The sequence below is a fragment of the Scardinius erythrophthalmus genome, assembly GCF_964197995.2.
Source record: "Scardinius erythrophthalmus genome assembly, chromosome: 1".
Taxonomy (NCBI): domain Eukaryota; kingdom Metazoa; phylum Chordata; class Actinopteri; order Cypriniformes; family Leuciscidae; genus Scardinius; species Scardinius erythrophthalmus.
In genome coordinates, this window is record NC_138221.1 from 42,157,901 (window position 1) to 42,170,695 (window position 12,795).

The 12,795-nt window shown below is 36.6% G+C and overlaps 1 protein-coding gene across 2 annotated transcripts; it reads left to right on the top strand.

The window, feature by feature from the left end:
- Positions 1-25: 25 nt before the first annotated feature.
- psmd11a (proteasome 26S subunit, non-ATPase 11a) lies at positions 26-11,845 on the top strand. 2 transcript variants are annotated; one of them, XM_081363423.1, is made up of 13 exons: positions 26-178; positions 1,564-1,665; positions 1,823-2,019; positions 4,515-4,572; positions 5,120-5,314; positions 5,724-5,868; positions 5,974-6,034; positions 6,906-6,968; positions 8,777-8,902; positions 8,989-9,024; positions 9,174-9,225; positions 9,898-10,040; positions 10,142-11,845. In XM_081363423.1, exons 1-12 carry the CDS (start codon positions 91-93, stop codon positions 10,038-10,040), a joined length of 1,266 nt encoding a protein of 421 aa, XP_081219549.1. In that variant the 5' UTR covers positions 26-90; the 3' UTR covers positions 10,142-11,845. The 2 variants fall into 2 exon arrangements, with proteins under 2 accessions (XP_081219549.1, XP_081219550.1); XM_081363424.1 differs by having other exon boundaries at positions 10,125-10,886.
- Positions 11,846-12,795: the final 950 nt, after the last annotated feature.

A 12,795-nucleotide genomic window follows, 5' to 3' on the forward strand; every position in this document is an offset into this window, starting at 1 on the left:
ACTCAATCTCCCAGCGTGCCTCAGTGGGGCTTCCGGTAGCGTGTTCAATGATGATTGTTGTGTGAATCAGGCAATTGGTGAATTGGGAAGATGGCGGCTGCGGCGGTAGAGTTTCAGAGAGCACAGTCGCTTCTCAGTACGGATCGGAATGCGTCCATTGACATTTTACATGCTATTGGTAAGTGTCTCCAGTCCCGCTACCTTCTGAGCCGCTTGTGTGATTTTAGCTAAAGGAGCTGTGCTTTTAACACACGGATCATGTCCCTCATTGCGATTTGTAGAACAGCAGCTAAATGTGTTAGCCGGTTTCATGCTGCTGACTCACTGTGACAGGCATGAGAAGCCTTTAGCTGAATACACACACTGTGCTCTTACTAACAGTTAACTTTACAGACGAGCCGCTGCGCTCTTTTAAACGTTGCCCTTAAATATATTTGTAGTACTTGTAGCTGTTAGAAAAAACAATGTTCAGTGTCCTGCCACCCGTGGAAACAGTTAGCCAATCAGCTAGCTTCAGTTCTCAATGAACGCGAATCTCTCTGTAGAAGTCTGTACGTTTGCAAAACACAGATGAATATATATTTTTATGTTTAGTAAGTGTTTTCGTCGTCCTAATTGTGTTGAATCATGTACAATTAGAGAAATGACTGACGTTTCCTAAATTACGTTTAAATGAACTAACGTTACCAGAACTTTCATGACAACTTAATTAGCTTCTCTAGTTAGTGACATTCTCTTTGCTGCTTATGACATTTGGGTATGAATTATCATAGTGTAATGTCAAGAAAAGTCTGAAAAATACCATTTCAACTTATTCATGGCAGATTTGAGTCATTAAAGCATGACTGACATGCTCTTTACAATTACGGTCAGTGGTCACAGACCTTTTCTCCTCTCGTCGTTCAGTTATGCTATATGATCTGACAGCGTCAGTAAGTTTTGTTTGGCATGAAGTTTGATATGTGTGCGTTTGTCACGGATAATTAGCATGCCATGCCATTTTTTGATTATCTGCTGCAGAATGTCATGTTTTTAGTTGTTTTAACCTTTATTAAATCTCTTAAAATTAATGTTTAAACAATTAACCCAAGCAACATACAATAGAAAGAGACAAAAAATAAATTCATGTTTTAAGAATAAAAAGTTTATAAAAGCTAGTTGTAACATAAATTAAACTAAGGGGAGTTAATAAAGTAATTTGGAGCGTTTTAAATTTTTCCTTTTTCAGCTGCTTAAAGGATTTTATTTTTCAAATCATATTTAAAAGCTACAAAACTTGGCAATTTGTGTAAATAAAACTTGCCTATAATCAAAATATTATATTACACACAAATTCAGTCTCTCTGTTATGTTTTAATAAGGTTTACATGTTCCTTGGACATTATCAGCAGCTGTTGAAGCCCACCAGTCTAGTTATTAATCTATTTTTGGATCATGATGACCAATATGAAATTGTCTATATACTGTCATCAGAAAGTCTAAGCTAACCAAGTTTACATAGTTCTTTTGTTGTACATAATAACATTTAACAGCAATATGAACTACTTCTGTCCACATTCACAGTCAAACGAGACATCCACGACGATGACGAAGAGGCTGTGCGTGTCAAAGAACAGAGTATTTTGGAGCTGGGCGGACTGCTGGCCAAGACTGGACAAGCTGCTGGTAAAGACCTTTAACTAATAGGTTGTCATTATAAAAAAAAATTTCTCTCAGTCATCATCATTGTCTGATTGTCCTGAAGTGCCACTACTCTACTCTGTCAGCTGTCATTCTCCTCAAAGTTAATAACTGTTGTCCATAATATATTGTTCCTTTGCAGAATTGGGAGGTCTGCTGAAGTATGTCAGGCCGTTCCTGAACTCCATCAGCAAAGCAAAGGCGGCACGGTTGGTGCGCTCTCTGCTCGATATGTTCTTGGACATGGAGGCAGCTACTGGTCAGGAGGTGGAATTATGTTTGGAGTGCATTGAATGGGCCAAATCAGAGAAGAGGACCTTTCTACGACAGGCCCTGGAGGTGAGCACCTAGTTTTGTAATTGTAAACATCACCATTACTGCTGCTTATATGTAGGGTTAGGTTTTGGACAGTATGTTATTGATATTTTTACCAAGGTAAAGTGAATAGTATTCATCTGGTCAACTGGTCATGGATTTGACATGACTGTTCCTAGTTCACAATATGAGGAAGGATTGAGTGAATGTGAGTGTATTCAAACATAAATTCAGACAATATTGTGCACTTTTTTTGTAATGTGGAATACATAAACTTTCAAAAGTTTGGAGTTTTTGAAAAGCATCTATTGTATGCTCATTTATTTAGTAAATTAAGTAATATTGTGAATTTTTTTTTGCGATTTAAAATAAATTAAACTAAAATTATCATTATCCTTCAGGGAACTACACTAACCTTTTCCACTGGTGGCACTTGCGCTACTAACTTTTTCAGTTACTGGCGCAAAACATGATTTGGTCGCACAAATTATTTATAGTAAGCTGCTTTGGATAATAATGAACAATAATGAAACTGTATTGCATACAGATGTGCTTTTTATTTTTACTTGCCATCTTTTAAACCACATGCCTTCTTGTTTTTGTTTTCTTTAACATTGGTTGGGATAGATTTACTGCAATAGAAAATACAGTACACAATAAAGTGCAAAATGGATTTCAACATGCTATGGTTGCCACAGATGGGCAGACTCCTGAACTCTTAAGTAGTGATGCACCGATGTGAAAATTGTGGCCGATATTTTTTTACTTTAGAAATGACTTATGTTGGGCACCTTTACCTGTGTGCAAAATATGTCACAGATACGACACACATGCATTATATTGCATTCATTGCATTGCATATAACGTGTGCTGGTCAACTTGTCTAAAATTAAGAAACCCCTACAAAACAGTAAAAAAAAAACAGGTGTACAATTAAGATAGGCTACTTACTTTATTATTCCAATATCCAAAATTTATGATACTAAATAGCACAGGGAAAAGGGCTTCTATTTGTGACGTGCTGTCTTTGCATTTGAACATTGCACATTTTAAACAGGACACGCATTAGCTGCATAAATGTTAGCCAATACAAACATATTAGTGACCCTGGACCAAACAAACCAGTCTTATGTGTAATTTTTTTTAAATTGAGATTTATACATCATCTGAAAGCTGAATACATAATCTTTCCATTGATGTATGGCTTGTTAGGATAGGACAATATTTGGCCGAGATGCCAAATATTGAAAATCTGAGGGTACAGAAAAATCGAAATATTGAGAAAATCGCCTTTAAAGTTGTCCATTTCTATTGGCGATAATGCTGCATTCACTCACAAAAATAAATGTTTTATATATTTAAGGTGGGAAATTTACAAAATATCTTCATGGAACATGATCTTTACTTATTATCCTAATGATTTTTGGCATAAAAGAAAAATCTATAATTTTGACCCATACAATGTTTTGTTGGCTATTGCCACAAATATACCCGTGCAACATAAGACTGGTTTTGTGATCCAGGGTCACATTTATAGAAAACAGTTGACAATGAATAGACAGGAGTCCAATAATAGCATAACGAATCACTTATTCTAAAAATAATATCAAGTAGGCTAAGTTAGACGAATCCGACATATAACGAGGGCTGTGTTGTAATACGTCCGTCATTTAACGAATTTTAAAAACACGGATGGATAATACAAAATGCTTTCTGATATTTTGACAGAAAAAAAAAACAAGCAAGAACAAAATTTAAACTATAGCCCGTCAATTTTCATTTTACAATTATGTTCTCTCTCTGTGTGCGCGCGTCCGTATTTGTGTGTGTGAGAGAGAGAGCTCGCGCAGCACTGATACAATGGTACGTTTTAATCTAAGTAACGGTCGCGGGGCTGAAGCCAACTTGATGTGTTGAATGCTCAGAGCACGTTATAAAACGTATTCTTAAAATACACATTTCTGTTTTAATAAATGCTCATAGTAAATCATAGCATATTGCCTAAAACATAGGTACAAAAATAATCAGTGATACATTTGCGACCCATTAAAAATTTGGGTCGCAATGGCATTTCAAAAGGTCGCAGTGTAGTTCCCTGATCCTTCAGTGTCACATGATCCTTCCGAAATCATTCTAATATGCTTATTTGATGCTTAAGAAATGTTTAAAACTGTTGTGCTTCTTAATTTTTTTGGAAATTCTGGATTCACTCAGTATTCTTTGTTTAAAAGTACATTGTTTATTTAAAATATAAATCTTTTGAAACATTATACATATCTTTACTTTCACTTTTAATCAATGTAATGCTGCCTTGCTGAATGAACAAATTATTTCATTTAATAAAATAAATCCTCTTGATTCCAAAATTTTGAACAGTGTCAAAGCGTAACGGAATTGAGTCAGATTCACCAAAAGATTGTTTTTTGCTTCCTGCCTTATAAGCTTTCTTTGTGGTTATGATCAGTATTGATCATATGCTGGTTCATTGATTTCTTATCAGTGTTGCTTCAATCTTTTAGGCCCGTCTGGTTTCTTTATATTTCGACACCAAACGCTACCAAGAGGCTCTGCAGCTTGGTGAGTCCTTTACAAGATCATCCCTTGTATTTGACATTGTCATTCATGTTCTTACTTCTTAAAGGGATAGTTCACCCAAAAATGAAATTTCTGTCATTAGTTACTCACCCTCATGTCATTTCAAACCCACACGACCTTCATTTATCTTGGTAACACAAATTAAGATATTTTTGATGAAATCTGAAAGCTTTCTGAGCTTTTATTATTTTTTGTGGGGGGTTTGCGCACAAAAGGTTTTCTGTCACTTCATAAAATTAAGGTTGAACCACTGTATTTACGTGGACTATTTTAACGATGTCTTCTTTACTACCTCTCTGGGCCTTGAAAGTTGTAGTAACGTTGCAGTTTAGGGGGGGTCAGAAAGCTCTCGGATTTCATAAAAAATATAATTTGTGTTCTGAAGATGAACGAAGGTCTTACGGGTTTGGAACGGCATGAAAGGGAGTAATTAATGGCAGAATTTTCATTTTTCGGTGAATTAACCCTATAAGCTTGGGAGATGTATTTGCGGTCTATAGCCACTGTCCTTTTCTTTCTTGTTAATCAGGCTCTCAGCTCCTGCAAGAGCTGAAGAAGATGGATGATAAAGCTCTACTGGTGGAGCTCCAGCTGCTGGAGAGCAAGACGTATCATGCATTAAGCAACTTGCCCAAGGCCAGAGCAGCTCTCACCTCTGCCAGGACCACGGCAAACGCCATCTACTGCCCCCCAAAGCTGCAGGCTGCTCTAGATATGCAGTCAGGTACGTTTCCACAACCCTTCTACAAAGACCTTCAGTATCACGCCAGATCCTAACCAGACATGACGGCTAATTTGTCTGTCCTCGCTGAAAGCAAAATTGCTGTGCAACATGATCTGATCGCAGCCAGTCAGAACATATTTGTTTGTACTGTAACATGACTTCCCAGAGTGAGACATTCACATGCATTGATAGAAACAGTTTGCATGTCCTCAGTCTCAAAATTAACAGCCAGACTTTATTCTACATTAGCGTTACTTTTTCCTGCAAATGCTTATTGAACGCCGATGTGCATTACTTATCCTAAACAAATGGAGGAAAAACAGATCGTGATTTACCAGATGATTTGTTAGTGAAGGAATTTTGGAGCTGGTATTAGAGATATCTCACATCCTTTTTTTCCCCCTTGCAGGCATTATTCATGCTGCTGAGGAGAAGGACTGGAAAACGGCGTATTCATACTTTTATGAGGCTTTTGAAGGCTACGATTCTATTGACAGTCCCCGTGCCATCACTGCACTCAAGTACATGCTCCTCTGCAAGATCATGCTGAACTTGTGAGTCCTGGCTTTTTCTAGTGTCTCTCTCTTTTCCTTTTTTTCTCTCTTGTCATTAAACTTAGATATTGAACATGTTAAACCTGTATATCTTTATCTTTGCAGGCCAGAGGATGTGCAGTCCCTGATCAGTGGAAAACTTGCCCTCAGATATGCTGGCAGACAGGTAGATGTCTGAGCTGAAGGGTCAATCTCATGATGTAGTTTCTCCATGACTTCTGCAAGAATATTGTCAGCAGCGAAGATCACATCATAATGTTATACATTATCGTATCGTGTTACATTGTTAAGCATTTTTACTATTATGTGTTAGTGCTATAACATGAAGTGTTAAAGTATTGTTAACTAAAAGTGTGCCATAATGAATTTCATACTAGTTTGAGGTCAAAATCTTGTACTTTACCACACTAACAGATCAGGCACTTCTTGCCCGTACCTTAAATTAAATGCTTATTTTAAATGAAATGTTAAATTGTAGTCATTAGTTGAACTTAATTGTTTTAGTGTAAGTGTTAGGGTCAGTGAGATTTTGATTTTGAAAGCAACTAATACTTTAATTCAGCAAGGGTGCATTTGTAATGTTACAAAAGGTTTCTATTTCAAATAAATGCTGTTCTTGTGAACTTATATTCATCAAAGAATCCTGAAAAAAAATCAATCACGGTTCCACAAAAATATTAAGCAGCACAACTGTTTTCAACATTAATAATATGAAATGTTTGTTGAGCAGCATAGTAATGATGCTGAAAATTCAGCTTTAACATCATGGGAATAAATCAAATTTTAAAATATTAAATATAAAAGTTAATTTAAATTGTAATAATCTCACAATATTTTAGTTTTTACTGTATTTTTGTTCAAGTAAATATTGCAGCACATATTTCATAGTTTTTACCACTTCCATTTTTATGAGCGTATAGTGCCCTCTAAAATGCACTGACACCTGACCCTGTGTGCTGCTTGACAAAGTGATGTTTTTCTGTTGTGTCATTGGAGGATTATGTGGATTAACTCGTCCTGTCTCTCTCTTTCTTTAGACAGATGCACTTAAATGTGTGGCCCAAGCGAGCAAGAACAGGTCACTTGCAGACTTTGAGAAGGTGGGTCAGATTCTTCGGCTTTAAATGTTACTAATGTTGCGCCCCCAGAGGAACTCTTGTAGGGGAGGCTAACCTGAGTTCTTTGTTGACTGAGTTTTTATTAAAATGATGCAATTTGTATTATGGATTTTTCAAACTAATCTGGATGCTCGCTTGTTCAAATTAAACTCTACAGTGAATGAAATATAAATGAAAAAACAGAAATGACAAGAATTAAAGGGTTAGTTCACCCAAAAATGAAAATTCTGTCAGTAATTACTCACCCTCATGTTGTTCCAACCCCGTAAGACTTTCGTTCATCTTCGGAACACAAATTAAGATATTTTTGAATAAATCTGAGAGCTGGCTCACTCCTCCACAGGCTTATGGACACCTTAACTTGCTGGCCCAGAAAATGTATTAAAGACATTGTTAATATAGTCCAAGTGACTCCAGTGGCTCAATCTTAAGTTTATAAAGCGATAAGAATACTTTTTGTGCGCAAAAACAAACAAAAATAATGACTTTATTAAACTTTTCATTTCCTTCTCTATGGACCTCGAGTTTTTTTCACGTAGTGTTTAAGCGTAGCGTGTCTGTGTTTCACGTCACCACGTATCACACATGACCAGCGTCGCCCAATAGTGAGCCTACGTGGTGACGTGCAACACAGACGCGCTACGCTTAAACACTACGTGAAAAGACTCGAGGCCCAGAGAGAAGGAAATGAAAAGTGGAATAAAGTCGTTATTTTTGTTTGTTTTTGCGCACAAAAAGTATTCTCGTCGCTTTATAAACTTAAGATTGAGCCACTGGAGTCACTTGGACTATATTAACAATGTCTTTAATACATTTTCTGGGCCAGCAAGTTATAGTGTCTTAGAAGCCTATGGAGGAGTGAGACAGCACTCAGATTTCATCAAAAATATCTTAATTTGTGTTCCGAAGATGAACGAAAGTCTTACGGGCTTGGAACAACATGAGGGTGAGTAATTACTGACAGAATTTTCATTTTTGGGTGAACTAACCCTTTAAAGTCTATTTATTATCAATAAATTAATAAACGCACATATACTGATTGAAAGCAAGTCACAGTAAAGTTTACAGTTCAAGGACAATGTTCAAATCAAAACAAGTAGCCAGCAGATAACAAACAAATAAATAATGTAAATACCAGAGTCAATGTTGGAGGCCTGAAATGAAGCTTGTGATTGTTTCAGCCTAAAACAATTAGCTGCTTCACTCCTAAGTGCAAAAAATTAAACATAGGCTCACTGCATGTGTTTTATACAGTAGCACAATCCCCACGATCTCAGTCCCGTTCCAGCCTCTCCAATAACGGATCACTCTCTCATGATGTTTCCCTCTTTGCCGGAGGAAGTTTGAGTGTTCCGGTAACTCGAACAGCTATATCCGGATCCTCTCGAAATGACACGCATCGCCAGCATTCGGCAGCTAGTCCCATCACTCACTGATTCGAACTCTTAGCTGAAGTTGTATTCAGCACTTTAACGCTTGATCCCGATGGTTTGCTAGGGTTAGTCCTCCTAACCTATAGGACAATGTTAGTCCCAGGTTCTAACTCTGGATTGGCCACAAAAGGTGAGGATATACATTTCCAAATAAATTGAATTCAACTTGGATGTTAGATAGCAATAACAATTTACATGTTCCCTTTTACAGAACTGGAAAGAAATATAAAAACAAACAAAGTTAACAAGTTAGCATCTTATTCTAAATTATAGTTGTACTTCTTTTCACCCCTGGCTACATTCTCAGTCCACCTGCAGTTTTTACATTTAACGTCCTTCTCTTTGATCTGCATTCAGGCCTTAACAGAATACAAAGCTGAGCTGCGGGATGACCCCATCATCAGCACCCACCTGGCCAAACTCTATGACAATCTGCTGGAACAAAACCTCATAAGGGTCATCGAGCCCTTCTCCAGAGTGCAGGTAATGCCCTGCTATACCACAGTGAGCACTGATATATGCTTAAAACAGTTAAGTTGTTCACTTACATTTTTCTCTTATGCCAACAGATTGAACATATTTCTGAGCTAATAAAACTCTCCAAGGTAAAGTCTTTTTACTCTCTAATTTGCAATAACACTTCTAAACCTCATATGTATAGATTTAAATGACAAACAAAGTTTTATTTTAATCAAGATACTTTGTTTCAAGTGTCCGTTCTCAAATTGTAACCTTCTCTTCATTATCTCATCAGGGGGATGTTGAAAGGAAACTGTCACAGATGATTTTAGACCAGAAATTCCACGGTATGATGCCATCATCCTTGTCTTTTACTTTATAAGTTATCTGTCAAACTTAGGACTGGTTATCAATGCATTTACAGATTTTATTATGATTGATTCTGATTCGTATGTGTTTTTCAGTTAGAAATGTCCATTTTGCTTACAACTGATACTACTTCTGTAAATGATACACTGTAAAACCTGATTTCATTTGAGGAAACCGATCCCTTACGTCTTTTAAATTATAAATATTGTTTTATTGGAGTGCTTTCATTTGAGTTTGCTGAAAAGGAGATTTCTAAATACAAAATTACACTGCTTAAATACCTTGTATAGCTGAAAGTTTACTGAATTAAAATCATAAATATCAAATTAACTCAAACCTCTTGCAGTAACACTTCAGTCTCAATGATTAATTTAGTAAAAGTCCATAGCAGTGTTTTAGAGTGACCAGTAAATCAGTAATTCCTCAAACTATTCATTAAAAGAACTGGGTCAAGAGTCATTAGCTTCAGGAATTGGGCTTCACTGGTCGGTCGCACCGTTTTTGATCTATATTTTTACTCAGTACCTGGCAAACAGGCATATGTCATCTTGTGTATATACTATAAATCAGTATTTGTGCTCCCTCCAAATATTTTCACTTTATGATTTATGATGATGCTTATCAAAAACTCTCATTCTCACGGCATATAGGAATCCTTGACCAAGGGGAAGGTGTCTTGATTGTGTTTGACGAACCTCCCGTAGACAAAACATATGAAGCTGCCCTTGAAACAATTCAGAACATGAGCAAAGTAGTGGACTCGCTCTACAACAAAGCCAAGAAATTGACATAGGCAAGTCCATTTTCCATGTTGTGCATAATAATGTTGCATCTCATAGTGTTGAATTGAAAAATGACTTGTCTCTGCTGATCTCAGCTTTGTCTTTTGTGCAGGTTGAGCATTGGACCCTGCAGCTGAGAGCATGGCCAGTGTGGGGGACTCTGGGGGAAGGGGAGGGAGATGTGATACAGATACCAAGTCAACAAAAAAAAGGTCTAACACCCCCAAAAAACAGACTGACTCCTGCTGTTGTCCTCTCTGGCTTTCACTTGGACATTTTTTACCACCTTCCAGACAAGGACAAACTACTTCTATTACTATGGGATCACATTTTTTTATTTTCACTTTATTTTTTGCTGGTAATGCATTTCTTTGTATCTTGGCTGTGCCTAATGGGCCATCAGGGAATCTTAAAAAATAATAATAAAAACTCACCTGCATTCTAACTTTATTTGAAATGTATATACATAGAGCTAGCAAAGCTGATATGATAATGATTCAGTTCCTTTGCCAATCTGGGGCCATTGTGTTGTGCTGTTGACAAGATTCCCTGCATTACTAATCGAACAGTTTTAGCCCTAACCCCGGTCTCCTAAAGAAGCCTCTGGCTTCGCTCCAGGCCTACCTCTCGTACAGACAGTATACTTGGACTTTTTATGTTGGGCGCAAAATTTCTGATAAGATGCTGTCAACAGGACGGGGTCATGAGCTGTTGTCTTTCCCTGGCCTTTGCATTCCTGCCCTTCCTCCTCCTCCTCCTCCTCCTTTGTACATATCGTTGCCAAGCGCCTCCGTCTGGCCTGTCATGCTGTTCCCCTTTTTTATAACGCTAAAAAAACATAATAAAGTCACCAAGAGAACATGACTCGGAGTGCTTCTGTACCAGATCCTGGGATACAGAGAACATCAGATTAGCATGGTTTGAGGGTTTTACTTGCACTTGACAATTTTCATTTGAATCAGGATTTTTTTTGCTTTGTTTTTGGTGCTCTTTTAACGTGATGTTTTACTTTTTCCTTTCATAGCTTAAAGGGATTGTTCACCTAAAAATGAAAATTCTGTCATCATTTACTCACCCCCATGATGTTGCAAACCTGTATAGGTTTCTTCTGTTGAACACAAAAGATATTTTGAAGAATGCTGGTAACCAGACAGCTGTGGGGCACCATTGACTTCATAGTTTGGAAAAAAAAATTATATGGGAGGCAATAGATCCCCACAACTTACAAATATTCTTCAAAATATCTTTTATGTTCCACATAACAAAGAAATTCATACATGTTTGGAAGAACTTGAGAGGGTGAGTAAATGATGCATCATTTTCATTTTTGGGTAAACTATCCCTTTAATATGCAGATGACTCAGATATCTGTTGCTTATTGATTATGGAGTTGTGTAATACCCTTTCACAACCAGCGCAACACTGAATCAATAGTTTTGAGTTTGGGGTGAATATTTTATAAATCACCAGTTCATAAAACCTAAATGATTTGAATTGGAATCAGTTTATTTTCAGACATGTCATATTCACAATGAACGGAGAAATCGATTGAATTGATTTAGTATATGCGCATAGTTTTGATTAATAGGGCAATTAATTACTTAATTTTATGTACGTTTTATTCGCAAATATTAATACAAAGCCAGTTTGTAAACGTGTTCAGCTTTGAAATATAAATTAAGTATTTTTATGTAAGTAATTCCGATTCGGAGTTTAATAATAAAATATTATTTGTATTTAGATTTGTTTTTATGATCTGAATCATGGCTGCAACAAACTAAACTAGCATGCAATTGCAATAAAGCCACCAACTGATAAAAGTAGCAATATTTTTGGGATGTAAATGTGTATTGCTTTACTGGAACATTTTAAAGAACGCAATTTGCCACGCCGGGATGTCACCGACTACGCGATGGCATAAAGAACTGTTGAGCATACCTGTCAACATTTGGATACCAAAATACGGGAAATCTGAACGCGGCGGGGGGGGGGGGGGGGGGGTTAGAGGCAGGCTAAATAGACATTAATTGCGCAGATATTAACATAAATAAATACATACATACTATTCAATTAAAATAAACATAAGACTTATTCATGTTTCTTTCTTTATTTTTATCAATTGCAACAATTAACTACATTAATTAATCACGATTAATTGCCATTAAAAAACTTACATTTTATAATGTAATAATTTCACAATTAATCTCCAAATTAATGTAGAAAAACATAAAACAGTATATTTTAAATATTTGTCTAACAGGTAGGAAAAATATACAGAAATTGAAGTTATCAAACAGTTTGCACTGCATACAATTTAAATTGTACATAGATTAATCCTTATTAAAGTAAAAAAGATCTTTAGTCAAGAGCAGTGAGTGCTTTTCTCTGTTACCTTAACCTTTGTTCTTTGATTAACTTTACTGACAGAAAGCTTTATTGGCTACTGTCTCTTTAAAAACAGCCGCTGACGGATCTCACACGCGTCTCATTCTCTCACAACTCTTTACTTTCATTTACGACTTTTTTTTTTTTTTAACTAATAGACTGCTCAGACTGTTCTTATGAGGATACTCGACAAAACGGACATTTTGACATAATTGCGTGTGTTAATGCCATCTCTCTCATGTTCACCCATCCTCGGATGCTGCTGTTCTTTGCGCGATTTTTCCCCCCAAACTACTTCAGTGGAAATCCCGCCCTGCAGCCGATTCTAAAGATTTTATTGGTCATGTGAATCACAGTACTGATTGCCTACACCAAACACTG

Bases quoted from the DNA above. Each gene is read 5' to 3' on its own strand.
- psmd11a (XM_081363423.1), top strand. From the start codon at position 91: ATGGCGGCTGCGGCGGTAGAGTTTCAGAGAGCACAGTCGCTTCTCAGT. The intron at 8,903-8,988 runs GTAATGCCCTGC...TTATGCCAACAG, and splicing joins AGCCCTTCTCCAGAGTGCAG to ATTGAACATATTTCTGAGCT. The intron at 9,025-9,173 runs GTAAAGTCTTTT...TTATCTCATCAG, and splicing joins AGCTAATAAAACTCTCCAAG to GGGGATGTTGAAAGGAAACT.